Here is a 17070-nt window from a genome sequence, read left to right on the forward strand (position 1 = left end):
AGGTCAGGGTCACGGTATACACAAGCAAAGTCCAATTCCAGGGAAAGGGTCATACACGGGTAATCAGCAGAAAGTACACAGGCAGGAGCAAGGCACAGAGCAGGTCAGCAGACTGGATACAGAAGCTATAACCGGCAGTGATGCTGCAGACCTCACTGCCTTAAATACAGACACAGACCAATCAGGGCTTGCCCGTGGGAGATACACAGCTGCAGACTAATTGCCTGCCATACCAACAGGCTAATCAGGGCTAATCCATGAGGGAGACAGTTGCAGGCTAATGCCTGTTAATTAAACATTGCTGCAGCTAATGAACATTAAATACTTAATAGCCATAAGGCTATTACAGACCTCTGCGCACGCGCCCGACTGTCCCCTTGTTGCCGGGACGCGGCGCTGCCTTGCAAAGCGTCCGACTGTTGCCTTGGCAAAGGCAGGGGGTTAGGAGGAAGTGACCTCCCGGTCGTCATGGTGACGGCCGGGACGCTGGGGCACACAGAAAGCGAGCCACGGCTCGTGACACAAATAGAACATGCTTTCATCTATCTGTTTTACCTTTTGTCACTCTGCACATATTAAAGTTGGAGATCAGAAAGCGCCATGGGCACGCAAAATGATCAGAGCAAACTTATTGCTCATTGTCACTGAGTGAGGAGCAAGGAGGCACTTAAACACAATTCCTGATCATGAATAACAACAATTGTTTGGTTGTTTGACTTATTACTTACATATGAAATGCCAAAAAGACTGAAATCCATCATGCCTGCAAGTAAAAATAAAACATTTATCTTTAATGTGTTGCCATTGTAGGTTTTATTGTTTTAGAAGTATTATTTAATCAAGTGCTTGGTAAATTCTTTAGAAAATTGCATTCTCATTATACGGATTTTGTTACCTGCATTGGAACTCGCAATCGTAAAATGCTGTTGTTGTTGTTGTTGATAAAACAGAGAAGTAAAACAACTGCAAACAGCCAAACTAACTGATACTGAACCGGGCCATCCAACAAGTTTTATTATTTTACAGTCAGAAGTATAAACTTTTGAGCCCTTTCTTAGAAAATGTTTTCTCAGTAGGACATATGACTTACCAATAATAGATTTACCAACTTGATCCCAAGCGGCAGTGTTGTCACCAAGCCAGTGTCCTACCCACTGTCCTGAAGATGGATATGTAGAACGAGAGATAACTATTCCACGTTCTCCTGTAATTTTTCGCAGAGCACTAGAAAATATGCATTTTAGTCAATATTTGTAAAAATTATCTTAGTGAAGATTTTGTGTACTGAATGCAGGACAGTCAGTGATTTTGGAATAGCATCTGATTCGTGAACTTATAGGTATCCTCTTACTATGCTACATTACATTGAATAGTCACTGCATCACAATATAGTAACATAGTAACATAGTTGATGAGGTTGAAAAAAGACACCAGTCCATCAAGTTCAACCTATTTTGGATCTTCTGCGATCCTGCACTTATATTTGAAATTAATCCAGAGTAGGCAACCGCCCATCTGTTTCAATTTTGAAAATCCCCCCAGACTCAATATTGCAATCCAATTTTTACCCTATATCCACTACTATCCTTTATTTTAAATTAACGGTCGTATCCCTGGATACACCTTTCCGCTAAAAATTTGTCTAACCCTTTCTTAAACATATCTATTGAATCTGCCATCACAACCTTCCCTGGCAATGAATTCCATATCTTGACTGCCCTTACTGTAAAGAACCCCTTCCTTTGCTGGTTGTGAAATTTCCTCTCCTCTAACCTTAGGGGATGACCACGTGTCCTGTGTATGATCCTTGGGGTAAAAAGTTCCCATGAAAGCTCTCTGTATTGACCCCTAATGTATTTGTACATAGTAATCATATCTCCCCTTAGACGCCTCTTTTCTAAAGTAAACATGCCTAAACTGGCTAACCTTTCCTCATAACTTAATGACTCCATACCCTTTATCAATTTTGTCGCCCTTCTCTGAACCCTTTCTAGTTCCAAATTATCTTTTTTATAAAGTGGTGCCCAGAACTGTACTGCATATTCAAGATGAGGTCTTACCAACGATTTATACAGTGGCAAAATACACTGTCTTCCCTTGCATCTATGCCCCTTTTTATGCATGCCAATACTTTGTTTGCCCTTGCAGCTGCTGCTTGACATTGAGCACTATTGCTAAGTCTACTGTCTACGAGCACTCCCAAATCCTTTTCCATTATAGATTCTCCCAAATTAATTCCATTTAATTTATAGATTGCGTTCTTGTTTTTGATCCCTGAATGCATAACCTTACATTTATCTGTGTTAAACCTCATATTCCATTTAGCCGCCCAATCCTCCAGTTTATTTAAGTCCCTCTGTAGAGAAGCTACATCTTGCTCTGATTTTATTACCTTACAGAGTTTAGTGTCATCTGCAAAAATAGAAACTTTACTCTCTAAACCATCACCAAGGTCATTAATAAATATATTAAAAAGGAGTGGTCCCAGCACGGAACCTTGAGGTACTCCACTTAAGACCTCTGACCAATTAGAAAATGTTCCATTTATCACAACTCTCTGTTCCCTATTCTCTAACCAGTTTTCGATCCAAGTACAAATTTAGATTTCTAGACCCAGTTCCCTTATTTTGTAAACCAACCACTTGTGTGGCACTGTATCAAAGGCCTTTGCAAAATCTAAGTAGACCACATCTACTGTCCTGCCCTGGTCTAAGTTCCCACTAACTTCCTCGTAGAAACTAATTAGATTAGTTTGACATGACCTATCCCTCACAAATCCATGTTGATTCCCACTAATAATTTTATTGCGTACCAAGTAATCCTGAATACTGTCCCTTAAAATACCTTCCAGTAGTTTCCCCACTATTGATGTCAGGCTTACAGGTCTATAATTCTCTGGTTGTGATCTCGTCCCCTTTTTAAACAACGGCACCACATCTGCTATTCGCCAATCCCTTGGTACTGAGCCTGATAAGATTGAATCTCTGAAAATTAAGAATAGCGGTCTAGCTATTTCTGAGTTTAACTCCATAAGGACCCTTGGGTGTATGCCATCTGGACCTGGAGCTTTATTTATCTTAATATTCTTCAGTCGCCTTTGGACTTCTTCCTCTGACAACCAAGTATTAATTAATGGCATGGTTTCATTTCCATTTTTATGTATTACTCCTGCCATTTGTTTCTCTCTGGTAAATACTGAAGAAAAGAACGTGTTTAATATCTCTGCTTTTTCCTTAGTATCATTTATCAATTCACCCATCTCACTTCTTAGGGGTCCTATATTATCTTTTTTAATCCTTTTGCCATTTATATACTTAAAAAACTTTTTGGGGTTTGTCTTACTTTCTTTTGCAACGTGCCTTTCATTTTCTAATTTAGCCAATCTAATTTCCTTTTTGCATGTTTTATTACATTCCTTGTACCTACGGAAGGACTCCTCTGACCCTTCAGACTTAAACAATTTAAATGCACGCTTCTTCCTTTGCATTTCTTCCCGTACCTTTTTATTTAGCCACATTGGTTTAGACTTAATTCTTTTACATTTATTTCCCATAGGAATGAACTTATACGTGTATGTTTCCAACAACATTTTAAAGACAGCCCACATTTCTTCCGTATTTTTTCCTTCAAAGGCTTTGTCCCAGTCTATGCTCTTTATAGACTCCTTTAGCATATTAAAATTTGCCTTTTTAAAGTTTAAAGTCCTAGTTGATCCCTTATACTGTTGTTTCTGGAAACTAATTTCAAATGAGACCATATTATGATCACTGTTTCCCAAGTGCTTCTTTACTTGAATATTTGATATTACGTCTACATTGTTTGTTATTACTAGGTCCAGTATAGTCCGGTTCCTAGTTGGTTCCTCAACTAATTGGGACATGTAATGGTCTTTTAGCATGCTCAGAAACCTATTTTCCCCTAGCTGTACCGCAGAATAAACCCTGAAATTGCATTGAATCACAGAGTAGTTTGGTCCCTGTGTGAGGAAATTAAAAGTTTGGGTTACAAACCTGTAATGAAAGCACAATTTTATTATTATCTATGGGACAGCAGATGCCACCACAATTTGTGAATAAACCTTTTCCTCACCTACGTACTAGTGATTGATGGCAGATTAAAAGTAAATAGCCTCCAACAGCATGCACTCTATCTCCAGCCCCCCAGATGAAGCAGTGACTTTGCAAACATTCCCTGAGGAAGTTGCCATCAGTGCAATAAAACACGTTGGAGCAAAAACATGTAAAAGACATTATAGAGAATAGTGGCACTGACAGCGCTGCTGAATTTATTTGGAATGTTGAGAATCATGACCTCTAAAAAGCCGACTTCCTACTCTACCTAGACTATTAGGTGGCCAGCCACAATACATCAGACACCGTAAGTGGCAGAAGTTCAAAATGATGCACTATTATCCATTATTATATAATTTACACACTGGGCCTGAGTCATTAAGGCACGTATATGCTGATTTTGAGTGTATCATACACAAAATCTCTCTGCGCATGCCCAAAACTGGGAGATATGTCCGTAAATGCAGCCCTCTCCGCTCCATCTTCAAATCCAAAGGATACTTAATTCAGCCTACGATTTCAGTGAGTGAACAGAGCGGGGAAGGGGTGTTTGGCTGTAGTTGGCTGTACATTGAGGGCGTGCCAACCTTGGGCGTACGCAGCCACGTCCAAATCAAACTCTGGACTTCACAAAGTTACTTGTTTTTCTGCTGTACGTCTTGCATCAGCTATAGGGCTAGTCTAAGACCTGAGTCCTTCTGATGTCAGTATACATGCTATAACATGTGTTTGCAATGAGGAGCAACTGTAAAAATGTCTGTTAGGTATATCCAAGGGAGTATATATATATATATATATATATATATATATATATATATATATATATTAAATTGCCATTTCATAAATGACTATATTATTGACAGGTAACATACATTGCTTTTTTCTGTGTGTTCTTTTGAGATTTTATATTCCACATAGGTATACTGTAGTCTACAGCACACATATCTTTAGATCTGTTCCTTATTGACTTCAGGAGCACAGAGAGCCAATTTACGTGCGGTTTAGAACAAATTCATGATGCACTTGGTATGTGTGCCTTAATGACTCAGGCCCACTGTGTTTTGTTGTGCATACTTATATCTGCATCAGCCATACACATTACACACAGTTACTAGTCCCCCATCTTGGATGCTCTTTATTTCTTGTGAATTTTTTTAATGTGGGATACCTTACACCTATGCTTTGCATATAAAATCTGAGTGCCTGTACATATTTCCTTTTAATCAATAGTATTATGATAATAAAATTGCTCAATAAAAACTAGCAAAATTAAATGCAACTAACATAACTTATTTAAATGTAAGTTTTAACAAGTAAAAAAACTCACTCAAAAGTTGGTTTAGAGTGGGACCATCCATATAAATTGTGGACATCATAATGTTTAACTTTTGTTCCATCAGGAAGGATTTGTTGACTATCCATACATAAAGTCTTGTGCGATAATCCCATACTTCTTGATTCCAAGGCTAAAAAAATAATGATATATACCTTAAATCAAAATGCATCTACTGAATCTACAACTAGCGATAACCACAAAGCCTTCTTTCTTGAGTATCAAAAAAAATGTTTGGAAGAGGCAAGGACATTTTAGAAAACCAGTGTGGTTATTTGGCTGATATTTTCAAATAAAATTAGCAGGACAAGGTCTGCTTGAAATTGCCAATAACATATTTATGTTAATTTATCCTGACAGTTCCACATAAGCAAAGGTTAATTCTTAAAGTTGATACACTTGTAATTTGTGGTCATAGTGGGAATTAAAAAGTGCTGGGATAGAAATTTGACGCAAATGGCCAGGACTTATAAGGACTAAATAATAAAACAGAATTTCTAATTACTGTCAAACTGCCTGGGGTTATGTCAGTAATAAGTGGCACTATGCCCACACCATAATCTTATTCCCTGCTAGCCTATATTATACCACATATCAAACAAAGTACGTGGTTTACATTTTGGAGTTAAATAGTAGTATAAACAAAATATTATACCCTAAACCAAATAACATTGTAATTATCAGTATAAAGACGTAGATAGGCAATTCTGAGCTCTCCAATTTTCCTGTACACATAATTTAATAAGTAGATTCAGTGATGTATTTATCTAACAAGACAAAAATCTGTACTACAAGAAAATGGCCACCAGTCTCAAGAACGTGGATTACTACTTACAGGTGCACTGCAAGAAAATGGCCACCACTCTCCTACACTATGGACAGATAAGGAAGCATGCTCTGTAAGCATAAGCTTGTAGAGCATGTGAACAGCTTCAGCCAAAGTGGGGAGAAGAAGTGCCAATATGTAATGATAGGCACACTCCAGCCAACTTCGAGCAGTGCTTCCAACAAAATGTATCATATTTTCTAAAAGTTTGATGAAAGTATAACTAATAAATTGCTACCTGGCATATATGCAGGCTTATTCAAGGCCTCGTCTCTGCAACCATGAACAGATCCATGTACAAAGCTGGCTGGCTCATTCATATCCTAATATAAAGAACAACAATAAATACAATTTTAACATATTTATTACAATTTGTTTTCAAGTGAAAATGTGCATGTACCGTAATCTCAGAGATTAAACACAATAAAATAATGGAAACAAATCTAAATATGTAACATCCCCGAAAGTTAGTTGTGTTACTGGCCACATTTATTTTGTTCCACCTCTTACAGGGCACAGTACAGTACAATGTCTAGGTGTACTACTACTGCTGAACATATTAATAATTCTGTACATATTATTACTGGACAAATTACTGCTGCTATGTATGTGCTAAGTATAGAGCTATAGTTTGTTTAAAATAACCCTGTGTCCCTGTAATGGATTGTGATCGTGTGACTCTGCTCAGATTTGTAAGTAAAAGGGAGTGGAGCTCGGTTACAAGCAGAGTAAGCCAGCAAAAAGGAACAGTTTTGACAGATAGGCAAAAGCAAGAGAGATGTGAGGAAGGCAAGTAGTTTAGGAGAGAAGTCAGTGCAGTTAGTGTGATGCAACTGCTGAGGAGAGGGAGAGGGAGAGAGAGAGAGAGAGGGGAGAGACTCCAAGTTAAACATACTGGCATGTGTGAGGATAAAAACCTGCTCTTAGGACCAGTGTCAGTGAAGTCAAAGTGAAAGCTCTGTTAGGTACAGTAATTGTCATTTTGTTTTTGAACTGCTGTCACCCACAGTAGAACCTGACTTTCTGCTGCTGCCTGAGTGTTCTATCATAGCCTAGCAACGTCTGCTTTACCTGATCAGAGACTACTTATATAAATTAGCGTCAAAGCTCTACTGTAATAGGGGAACAGTGTTTCCTTTTTGTTTTTTGTTTTTTTCTGGACCAATGACCAAACTTTGTCAATAAATTCTCAAATGAATCGACTGCTGCGATACATCAATCAGAAACCAATACAAAAATGGGCACGCTTCTACGTTCACACTAAATTGACTTGCCTTTGTAGCAATTTGTGATATTTGTTATCTTCCTAATAAATAGCAACCGGCCACAATAATGCTAGATGAATATATGTGCATCACCGCAAATATGGTACTAGTTTGTGGAACTATATACTGTATTTTCTTTATTAATAAATATCTAACAACTATAATACAATTACAAATGAGTTACAGTTATTTATTGAAGGTATTTCCTTACGTTACGCAATAGTCTTAAAGTATTGATAGTAAATCGGTTTAGTAATTATTGTTTTCTCACACACATAGTACATAATCAGTTATATTACCATTACAATATCTATTAACAAAAGTATTGGTGAATAGCTTTCAAATTACATACTTATTGAAACTTATTGATTGGTATTATAGATGAAGTAACGTAATGTTATAGTAAGTTATTGAGGTGCATAATGGAAGATAAGTCCTTTTCAATTCATTAATAATACCCTTTTTGACTGCAGTACTAAATCCCATAACTATTTCATAAAACGTGATAGTATTTCTTCAAAATGTCGATTCCTTGAGTCACCATTTTTGTTTGTGAATTGGGTCTTTGCCTCTCTTCCGGGGGAGGTGGGGGGGGGGGTGTCATTGCAGTATCGATAGGTCAAGCCAATAAGCTAGGTCAAGAGAAATGACCAGTCAAGAGTGGTCAAGTGAACCAAATTGAAACTTATAAGTCCAAACCCCAAAGGTAACTATTTATCTATATACAGAAATATCTGTGCATTCCAGTGTTACTCTTAGGATTCCGGTCACCACAAATATACTATGAAAATCAGCTCCTACAATCAACTTATTAAGAGGTCCCCTATTTTGCATGAGATATGCATGTCAGGTTGTCAGTGCATGTCTAGATCAGTCGATATCCCTGGTACATAGTCACATCACCATCATCAGCGTGGTTATTTGGTCGAAAATTGACCAAACTAATGGTCTAAATCGTTGTGTGTATACAAATAATTAGAGTGGACATCTCTATCTCATATTACATACTTTGTGTGGAAGTAAATATGTTTCTTTAACATTTTGAAATATAAGAACTACAAATGTTTTTAGAGTATAGCATATCTTATGCTCCTTATATTCTCTGTGTGAATATGTATCTGCCTATCTGTCACTACCAGTCCTAACTCATGAATATGGATAAATAATGCATATGCCAATAAAGAGTAACATTAGATATAAAACACATTTACAATAAATTAGTTTGTAAATATTGACACAATTATCTATGCATTTAACATAAACAAACAGCTAGCAATAATATAATGTGTGTGGAATGTTAATTATGTGCCACGCTAATGCTTTATATGCAAATTTTGCAAGCCTGTACCCTCAAGTTTCAAATAGACATTTAATCATAAAAGCTCTGACTGAGGCACATAAAATGTTAAGATTAATCTGCTAAAACAATGGTCCTTTTATTGTTGTTATTATAATAGCATTTTCCTGGGATGTTTACAGAGAATGTTTTCATCTGAGAATTACAGTACATCTCCACTCTCATACTCCCTTGGAACATTGTGCTAATTATAGGAAATCATACTACTGTGGGGGCGTTATGATTTATGATATAGAACGCTCAATATGGTGACTTTATTACAGAGATTCACAGACCCGCAAATCTAAGTGCTTTTATTGTTTTATCCAGTTAGAAGAAAACAAAGCTAAAATAAATATTACAGCTAATGTCTTTATAAAATGTGTTAACTATCACTTTTACCATATTTTGTTATTGTTACTAGTTTAAATTACTAGGTTTACTTACTATCCAGAGTCCATCAAACCTAATATGTTTTTGGCGGTATTCTTCAACCTCACGGTGCCACCATTTGGCTGTCCGTTCAAGGAAAAAGTCAGGGAATGCAGCATAAGCTCTGTAAAGCTAAAATAATAATAATAACAAAAAAAGGATAAGAATAATAAATTTATATTTCAGTTTTATACCCTTTATGTTACTTTTTACATCTTTCCCAACCAGGGGGTAAATGTATGAAGCTCCGGGTTCTTCAACACCCGCGAGATCGGCGTCTTCGGCGTTTAAATTTAAAGCGGCGCTGCCTTGTAAAGGGAAGTTTCCCTTTACAAGGCAGCACAGCTTTAAATTTAAACGCCGAAAATGCCGAACTCGCCGGTGTTGAAGAACCCGGAGCTTCATACATTTACCCCCAGGTGCCCATTTTACATAAATACCAGATCAAAATTATGTAAGGTCATAAGTACTGTGTGATTTCCTGACTCATGTTCAGTTGTCACCAGTGTAAACCAAAACTTATCACATTCATTGTCAGCAACCATGTACATATCCCTATCCCTTTCTCTGAAAGCAACTCTCACTAACTTCTGGGCATAAGCTTAAGCTAATCAGATAATCAGAGCCTGGGTAGAATATCTTGGATGCATTATGAATAATACTAACTGTGTGGTTTAGCTGAAGTTTATTGTGTTAGTAAAATTGTATTACCTTAACTTGTGTATCCCAGTCTAAGGAATTATCAACATAGATGTCGGGCAAATCTGGCCAAACCTTAAAGGAGATAAAAAATGAACAAATGTTAACATATTATTAAAATTAAGCAGGTTTGAACATCAATGGACTGTGTTCGCTTCAGGCTCAAATTCAGAAAAATAAAAAGCAGAACTACTCAGGGTTTCACATGTGAAGGTATCAAAATATGTTCAATCTCGTTTTTTTAAAATAATCCACATGCGGATACAATTCTAGACACTGGTTAAGAATAATCATACTTGTTTTAAAAGAGGCAGTCGGTCTTTCTAAGTACACAGTGACTTCTTCTTGAACAATGTAAATATCAAAAAAAAATTCATCACTAAAAAAATGTTTATGGATAGAAGGAAACTTAACTATTGGGAGCTAAATTGAGTTTGGAAAATGTTAAAAAGACTGGGCGGAGGTAGTAAAACTATAAGTCTATAAAGGACCCATTTAACTAGAAACGGGATTATTTCTGTATAGTAATATCATTAAATGTTATAGAAAGTTCTACATAAAAGATGAGATGCCAGTGGATGGGAAGAAACTGTGGGCAGGATGTGCAACCACCACATGGTGTAAATATGTAAATCCGGCCCTGTTGAAGTGAGAAGCATTAAAAGGTGGATGATAGAGTGAGGATGTTTGTCCAGACAAGAGTTATGGATAGGTCTTTTACTTGTAAAGTTTATTTATTTTCAAAAATTAATGTTACTAACTTTCCTGGTCTAAGCAATTTATAATTATACATACCTTCCCCCACACTATGCCACTCCCATCGGCCCATTTGATAAAAACATCATCTTTGACACCTCTATCAAAAGCTGGATAAGGCTTCGTTTCATTTCCTGCAATGGCGGGATCCTATAGATAAAACACACATAATTAGTAATTTAGTATAACATTATTAGATAAAATGTCAAACTTGTATTTAATGCCAAATAACAGGTATATGTGTAACCAATATTGAATGATGATTATTATTATTAATAATAATATTTATATAGTGCCAGCATATGGGGTAGTGCTTTACAATTGAGAACAACACAGTAATAGAACAAGACTGGATTTTACAGTGAGAGAGGTAAGAGGGCTCTGCTCACAAACTTGCAATGTATATGACATTAGAGGTTTGATACATGAGGTTAAGTGCGACATATTGCATATTGATCCAGTTAGATTGTAAATGCAGATAGTGCTTAGTGGCTATATGATCCACTCACACAGCAATGTGAGTCAGGGGGATTGGGTACGTTTTTCCAAGTACCACAACCCCAACAACCAGGATACCTATAAATAAACACTGATTTGAAAAAAAAAAACTACATCAATATAAACAGACTTTCCTACAAAGCGACGCTGCACATGCCCGATCGGTGAATCATCAAGTAATTCCGAAGACAGTGTTTAATGAAACACTTAACCTGCAGGGTTCCGACATTGCCGCTTTAAATGAAGAGATACCTAGGACGCACTGTTCAGTGACGTGGAACTAAAGTGCTGGAGACCTCTGTCTTCAGAATTACTTGCAGTCAGCATGATCCATTCATCGAAAATGTGCAGCGTCGCTTTGTAGGCAAGTCTGTTTATATTAAGGTTTTTATTCAAATCAGTGTTTATTTGTAGGTATCCTGGTTGTCAGGGTTGCGGTAATTGTTTTTACGATTACCACCGGGTCAGGGGTCAGAGGATTGTTTAAGTATAGAATAACACATACAAGTCTCATGTGAACTGTGTAGAGGGTGGTAATATGGTACTTTAGTAAGATTAAGAGGCTGGTTGAGGAATTTGATAAACCAACCTGAAGAGGTGGGTTGTCAGAGAACCCTTGAAGATTTGAAGACTAGAGGGATTGAATTCCAAAACAACCCAATTTATGAGCTCACAATTGTAATAAACATCATCCTCACCTGCTAACAATTCTAAAATGGCAGCTGAGACCAGGAAGGAGGGCTATATATAGAAGATCTCGGTTCAAAACTCTCAAAATCTGAAATTTACCCAAAATTATGTTTTTGCCTTATTTTCAGAATCTGATTTTCTCATTCGAAACTCAGACCTCTGTTCAACCTTGTACCACAAATTTCAGTTCCGATGACAATTGTGTTTGAACTGGAGATGAGCAGTTAGGTTTAGATTGGGAGAACCCAATCTAAACCTAACTGCTCATCTCCAGTTCAAACACAATTGTTCCATAAATTATTTATATTGTGGCTCTTTCACTTTTATGCAGCAAAAGTTGTTATAACCCAATATAGAGAGTGGACAGTGTATAAGGTGAAGTCTAAAACCTAGCATTCTATATTATTCACTACATGGCTGAGAGTCTGAATCTGTGTACATGGAGAGCTGACAATTGTTCTGCACAAATGTATATTCAAAAGTTATAAAAGTAAATACTTATTGTGGCTCTTTCACTTTTATGCAGCAAAAGTTGCTATAACCCAATATAGAGAGTGGACAGTGTATAAGGTGAAGTCTAAAACCTAGCATTCTATATTATTCACTACATGGCTGAGAGTCTGAATCTGTGTACATGGAGAGCTGACAATTGTTCTGCACAAATGTATTTTCAAAAGTTATAAAAGTAAATACTTTTCTAGAAAATGTAAGATATGTGGAACCAAAGCCTTGTTACCTGTTTAAAATACTAAGTTCAAAACATATAGGGCCTGAGTCATTAAAGAGAGCAAAGCAAAACAAATGGAGTAAATTTGCACCTTGACAAAACCATGTTGCATTGGAGGGGGAGGCAAATTTAAAATGTGGGGATGGAGTTATAATTGGGGTAAGTTAGGTCTTAGATCAACTCTAAATTTCAGTGTTAAAATAATCTATCAAGTATTTGTGTGCTACATGAAAATGTAGCCAGTATTTTCCTTACATGCAAACCCATAAACTAAGTTGCACCCATTGTATTATAAAATGGTTTGTCCAAGATCAGATTTACTCCTTTTTTTCCCTTACTTTCCTTTATCAATCAAGCCCATAGTATGTAACATTGGATAATAGTTAATATTGGTAGTAAGCTTTAGGCATTTGAGTACTGAATCACAATCCTCCAACAGTTTACTAAACATTGATTAGTAAGTGAAAATGTTTGGGCTCAAATACCATGCATACAGCCATTATGATATTGGATTTATAGTACAGTTTTGGCATTAAACATGTAGTATTATCTCTTTATTATTTTCTCTCTCCTTCCCTCATCTCATTCTCTGTTTATATACACATCACTCACCAAAAGTATAATAAATTTCATTCCTTCCAATCTTATTCGGTCAACCAGAGCTGGTAATCCTGCGAAGTTAGCACCAAGCGTGAAGTCCATTTGACGCTCCATGTAGTCAATATCAGCATATTGCACATCCTTTAGATTCAAGAAATTATTAAATTACTTAGATTTTATATTTAATAATATAAAGAGAGCATAGTGGTGAGAGAAAGTTTGCAAAACCTATAGAATTATCTGTATAAAAAGTTATCACTATTATGATTATTAACATTTATTTATATAGTACCATCATATTTGTAGTGCTTTACAAATGGAAACAAACATAGTAAAAATAACAGGACAGGGTACTGTTCGCCTAAGAAAATAGGACATGAGGTTAAATGTCACATATTGCTTATGGATCCAGCCTGATTACAATGAGATTGCAATGAAAATAAGAGCTTAGTGGGGCTATGTAATACAGTTTTTTATGAACTGTGTAGATGGATGATGAGCAAATAGAATAGCCTAGGTAGGTTAAGAGGGTAGTTTGGGAATTTACTAAGCTTGCCTGAAGAAGTGAGTTTTCAAGGAAGGTTTGAAGGTTTGTGTCACAATAAGGTTTCTCTCGGATCCTTGTGATCTTCTTGGTTTAACGCTACCCTACTGGGAGACGAGGCATCTAACGAAGGGAACGTGTTCAAAGGGGAACTCCACAAGGAGGTTTGGCCTTGACTGATTCTGCCCTACAGCTCGTGGTCCTTCAAGTGGGTACCAAGTGAGACCAGTTGGACATAATAAAGGGATCTAGAAGCAAGCAGGTGGTGAAGGTATGCTGATAGTGGTGATAATCTGCAGGCAGAGGTTGTCTGGATATCCAGGTAAAGCTGGGAGGCTTATGAGCTGGATGGCAGACAGTAGTGATAGTCTGCTACCAGAGGTTGTCCGGATGTTGAGGTAAAGTTGGGAAGCTTGTAAGCCGAATATCAGATGGTAGCGATAATCTGCATTCAGGTGTTGCCCGGATGTCCAGGTAAAGCTGAGATGTTTGTGAGCTGGATATCAGATGGCAGTGATAATCTGCAGGTATAGGTAACATGGAGGTCCAGGTAAGCTGAGAAGCTTGGAGCTGGATATCAGATGGAGTGATAATCTGCAGGCACAGATAGCGTGGAGGTCCAGGTAACCTAGGAAGCATGGAGCGGGATACCAGGTGGCAGCTATAGGCTGCAGGCACAGCATATAGGAAGCCACAAGGAACCATTTCTGATTAGGCAGATGGACTTGAAGATCTGGCCCCACTAGAGGGGCTCAGGTGCCTTAAATATTCTGTAAGGATTAATTATTAAACCAATGACTGGAGGGTGAAATTAATAAAAGATGGGCCTGCAAATGCAATCTAATATGCTTCCTGCCATGAGCGAGATGTGGCGCTCAGCGCTGGAGAGAAGAAGGCCAGCGGGGTACACAGGAAAGTGTACCAGCTCCATCCAAATGCTCTGTGGGTCCAGTGCGTGACAGTTTGCAGGCTAGAGGAAAGATTTTTTGTGTGAGGGATGGAATTATATAGAATGATTGCATCCTGAAAGCAGTCCTGTAAATGGTAATGGAAGCAGAAATTTAGTTTCGATGAGAGCTGCAGATTGTGTTCAGAGAAGAGGATTCGATTTTGGAGATGTTTTGAAACAAGTGAAGAGATGTATGTTCATGCAATTTTATTTATGGCTTTGTATGTTAGTAGAAATATTTTGCATTGTGTTCAGTAAAATATTGGTAAAATATTGGCAACCAATGTAGGGACTGATAGAGTGGAGCAGCAGTAGAACAATGTTTTACAAAGAAAATTAGTCTAGCCACTGCATTCAAAATAGATTGAACATCTGGTCCGAGGATAACTAGTAAGGAAGGAATTGCAAAAGCCAATGTGGGAGATAATGGATTTTTGCAGTGTCTGTTGTGAAATATATGTGTATTCGGATCTGAATTTTTTTTATTAGATGTATGTAACAGGATTTGGATACAGATGAGATGTGAAGAACAAAGGACAGTTCTGAGTCAAGGATGACACCTAGAAAACAATCATGAGGGATAGTGTCGATGGTTATATTGTCACCAGAAATGTCAGGAATGTCAGCTTACTAGCTTCTGATGGGTGGTGGGAATATTATTAGCTTAGGTTTTAAAAGATTAAGTTTGTAGTGGTGAAAGGATATCCAAAATTAAATGGTGGAAAGACATTCTGTAATGCATGTCAACACAGATGTTGAGTAATCCGGAAAAGGATAGATACATTTGGTAACCATTCACATAGAGATAATACAGAAATCAAAAGGAGCTTCTTCGTTTTCCAAGAGAAGTGGTAGAGATAGAGAATTGTAGAGTGCCTAAGAATGAGCCTTCTGGGACTCTAACTGATAGAGGAGCCATAGAGGATGTAGGAAATAAGGATGTAAGTAGGATGTAAGTAGGATGAGAACCAGGACAAAACAGTTGTGAAGGCCTAGAGAAAGTAGCATTTGTATGAGAAGTGAATGGTCATTAGTGTCAAATGCAGCAGACTGATTCAGGATAATTAGAAGTGAGTAATGGTCTTTAGATTTAGCACTAACTACTAGTTAGTGCAGTCTCTGTGGAGTGTTGGGAACAAATGACTATTTGAAGCAAGTCCAATAGGATGTGTGAGGAAGAGATGCACGTGAGGAGAATGTAAGCAAGCCTTGAGTGGTGTGGGAGTTGATAGATGGGATGGTAATCTGAGAGAGAGTTAGGGTCAAAATTTGTTATTATGTTTTTCAGAATAGTTGAAATGCATACTTAAATAGTGATGGAAATATACCAATAGGGAGAGAGAGATTCCTATGTAAATAAACCCAAATGTAGAAAAAAAACATATGACTTTTTGTTGAAGATATGCAGATTTGAAAATTACCATTTTTGATTTAGATCAATGGGGTCCAATTTCAACAGGAATGCAATATTATTCTGCATTCTCACTCTTGCTTTTACCATTTGCTCATAACCTTCGTATGTTCATACCTTCTAACTGTCTACATTGCCTGGTATTTACTGCAGTCTGTGATTGTGATCCCTTTGAGTGCAATGGTGCAAGTATTACCGTATAGCAATATATAAAGATGAGGACTATAATGGAATGTTTTACAGATACATATAGTCATCTATGTTTACTTATAAGAATGTTATAAGTACTGCATTAACAGCTATTTATATAATTCCCTAAGTAGCTATATGGGCAGCACTGTGGCTTAGTGGTTAGCACTTCTGCCTCACAGCAGTTGGCATGAGTTTGATTCCTGACCATGGACTTAGCTGTGAGGAGTTTGTATGTTCTCCCCGTGTTTGCATGGGTTTCCTCTGGGTGCTCCGGTTTCCTTCCACACTCCAAAAACATACTGGTAGGTTAATTGTCTGCTATCAAATTGACCCTAGAATCTGTGTGTGTGTGTGTGTATTAGGGAATTTAGACTGTAAACTCGAATGGGGCAGCGACAGATGTGAGTGCACTCTCTGTACAGCGCTGCGGAATTAGTAGCGATATATAAATAAATGATGATGATGAAATGCGAAAACAAAATGATGCCTTCTTCAACAAGTAAGATAGTCGAAAGCATAACAATTTTAAGAAAAGCAATATTAGAATCTATTATACATTCAAAAATGCAAAGTTTCTTTAGCCTAATGTTGCTTCTCACCATAAAAGGTTGATAACTAACCAAGTTCTACAAATTTTACTATGCTATCAGGTGTTTGTATAAATTATATTCAAAAGAACAGATCTCTGATGTCTTCAGTGAGTGAGAAAGGACCTTCAAAATGCACATCAAGCAAATTATTA

The 17070-nt window shown here is 37.2% G+C and overlaps 1 protein-coding gene across 2 annotated transcripts in view; it reads right to left on the reverse strand.

Annotated features, from left to right (window-relative positions):
- SI (sucrase-isomaltase) overlaps nucleotides 1-17070 on the reverse strand; it is a 209472-nt gene that overhangs the window by 60582 nt on the left and 131820 nt on the right. For both annotated transcript variants that reach the window (XM_075202075.1, XM_075202076.1), the window contains exons 33-40: nucleotides 13245-13373; nucleotides 10757-10867; nucleotides 9974-10036; nucleotides 9278-9394; nucleotides 6468-6552; nucleotides 5398-5536; nucleotides 1091-1224; nucleotides 729-763 (exon numbers count right to left, since the gene is read on the reverse strand). In XM_075202075.1, coding sequence (XP_075058176.1) covers nucleotides 729-763; nucleotides 1091-1224; nucleotides 5398-5536; nucleotides 6468-6552; nucleotides 9278-9394; nucleotides 9974-10036; nucleotides 10757-10867; nucleotides 13245-13373 — 813 coding nt within the window. The remainder of the gene's footprint in view (nucleotides 1-728; nucleotides 764-1090; nucleotides 1225-5397; nucleotides 5537-6467; nucleotides 6553-9277; nucleotides 9395-9973; nucleotides 10037-10756; nucleotides 10868-13244; nucleotides 13374-17070) is intronic.

This window comes from Mixophyes fleayi, chromosome 3 (genome assembly GCF_038048845.1).
Source record: "Mixophyes fleayi isolate aMixFle1 chromosome 3, aMixFle1.hap1, whole genome shotgun sequence".
NCBI classification, from domain to species: domain Eukaryota; kingdom Metazoa; phylum Chordata; class Amphibia; order Anura; family Limnodynastidae; genus Mixophyes; species Mixophyes fleayi.